We start from the raw sequence: 2,500 nt of genomic DNA on the forward strand, positions 1-2,500 counted from the left end.
TCAATAGCCTGTCTTAGTCGGTCAAGGCCAAAGTAAGACTTTGAACTCGTGGTGATGACGTCGGTTTGAACTGTGAACTTTGCTTGTAGGAGCTTCATGTAAGCTTTCAACTGCTCGGAGAGGGTAGGCGATATATGGGGTTGCTCTTCTATCGCACGAATTCGACTCTTTGCCATTTCTGATTGTTTTTCAATATGCTGCGTTAGTTTCACACGAACTTCTTTCGTAATTTTAGTGATTTGGGTCTTGCTGACGCGATCACACTGGGTTCCGACAAGAATCACGACAATTTTGTTGGTTTTTGCGATCATCCAATCAAACCACGAACCGATTTGCTCTTCAAAGAGTTCTGTTTTATAGTCCGCCATTGAAAATGTCAGGATTGTGATGGTTGGCTGCTCAAAGAATATATAATGCGGATACATGTAGAAGGGATGGCCACAAAAATCCCAGACATTCAGATGTAAGGATTTGCCTGGTTTTCCATCAAGAGCATCTTCGTCTTCAAGTTCAAATGACATTTCGTAGCTCTCAATGCCGGCCGATGTGTCTTGGATTTCCTCGGACATTCTGGGTTGCTGGTCTACCATTGTCTGAACCAGGGATGTCTTACCACTGCGGTACGAACCTACCACCAGAACCTGCAGGGAGGAAGATAAAATAGATTGCATTGATATACCATTCATCCACGATAAAAAACCATGCTCTAAGCGCTTGACAATCTTATTTGATTAGTAGCAGTGTTCATATGAAAATGCAGTTTTTGGGGCATTGTCAGTGTGTTGTATTACGGCATATTCAAAAGTCTTGGGCTTAATTTGAAAATTGTTTACACAACAAAATCACAGAGGTACGATATAAACATTTGTAAATCCAGAAAAGACAAAATTAAATCGTTTGTTTTTAAAAGTAGCCAAGTTTTCAACAAACAGATGTTATTTTATTTTTTGCTTAAAATAGTCAAATTAAAGTAGCCATTTTGAAATCAAGTGATATAAAATTAAAATTGTGACCTTTACTCCTTGATAAACTTTGACCTCTGCATGGCTTTCTTGGAAAAAGGATAGGATGTTCTTCAGCCCAGATTCACAAACGTCTAAAGGTGGGTAATTGAGGGGGTTGTCGTCTAATAATAACTCCTGGTTCAAGGTTGCGTCAAGTTTCTGAGGGAGAAGGGAATATAGACCATACGATTGTACTTAGATCATTTGAGCATTAAAAAATATGAACATAATTTATATTTGCGCAGACATAATGAAACAATGATAAGAAAGGCTCTGTGATGGACACTCCAAGGAAAGAGGTAGCTAGGCCGCCCCAAGGAGGCTTGGAGACGTATTGTAGAGAGGGCCATATAACAAAGAGGTCTGTCCCTCGAGATGGCCTCAAGAATAGCTGCTGACAGGACCAGGTGGAGATCCCTTGCATGCATCGCCTCGAGTGCCAGCAGGCCAGAGAGGATTGATGATGAAGAAGATTTCTAAAGATCTTCTTTGCTCAATGCAGTTTACAATGCTTTCCTCGTTCTGCCAGTAGGCTTTGTGATACAAAATTCCCATTACAAATAGTATAAGTTGCCAATTAGACCTTTTCATGCTTACGCTAATGTAAACATCTTGTTCAAATACGAGTTGACTGGGATAATTCGTGTAAGATATACATTTGTTACATCAAAATTCTCATGACATATTATAATCTCCCTTCATCTGCCATTATTGAAAATGTCCTGATATGATTTTTATTCAATAATTCATGTTAACAGCTATTTTTCGTCTCTGTATGCATAAGCACGTTTTGGTGCATGTGTGTCGTTGTGACGGTATATATGTGTGTGTGTGTGTGTGTGTGTGTGTGTGTGACGCGCTTGACGATGTTTTACAATTTTGTGCGCCGAGAGCTGTTTTAGGCGCTATAAAAATAAACTCTATTATTATTATTATTATTATTATTATTATTATTATTATTATTATTATTATTATTATTATTATTATTATTATTATTATCATAAAATTCGTTTCTGAATGACAAATTGTCGGGCCCGAGTTTTGCGATCATTGCTATTCATCCAGGCATGGACAGTCTATCCTGACTTGGGATGGTAAAGATCTTTTTCCTGTCCCATGTATCTGGATTTGAAGGAAAAATCGTTAAAATGTTTTTAAAATGTTGTTGGTTGAAAGAAGGGTTTGAGTCCAAAACGTTCCATGCAAAGCACTGTGGGGTTTTTTGTTGTTATTGGGGGGGGGGGGGGGGGGGGGGGGGAGAGGGTGGAGGGAGGTTCTTTGTTCGTTTGAAAAATATTGTATTGGGGGGGGGGGTAGAACGTTTATGTTTATTTGGCACTAAAGATCTTCTTCTTCTTCATCATCATCTTCAAGAACCAAGTCTGTGCCAGACATCGGTGATCATAGCACGCCATTCATCTCCCTGATCAGATAACCTCAGAAAACTAATATTACTCTTCTCTTTCTTTGTCACCCAGCTGTTCAAACTATTCAAA

General features: G+C 39.0%; 1 protein-coding gene across 1 annotated transcript in view; it reads right to left on the reverse strand.

The window, feature by feature from the left end:
* Positions 1-2,500, reverse strand: part of LOC144981112 (malignant fibrous histiocytoma-amplified sequence 1 homolog) — a gene marked incomplete in the record, with an annotated part of 63,638 nt that overhangs the window by 19,357 nt on the left and 41,781 nt on the right. Inside the window, 2 exon segments of the mRNA XM_078929253.1 lie at positions 1-641; positions 1,014-1,163. The exon segment at positions 1-641 is cut by the window's left edge and continues 85 nt beyond it. Of these exon segments, the coding sequence (XP_078785379.1) occupies positions 1-641; positions 1,014-1,163 (791 nt within the window).

This window comes from Berghia stephanieae, chromosome 10, assembly GCF_034508935.2.
Source record: "Berghia stephanieae isolate SIO BIC M18660-M18661 chromosome 10, UCSD_Bste_1.3, whole genome shotgun sequence".
NCBI classification, from domain to species: domain Eukaryota; kingdom Metazoa; phylum Mollusca; class Gastropoda; order Nudibranchia; family Aeolidiidae; genus Berghia; species Berghia stephanieae.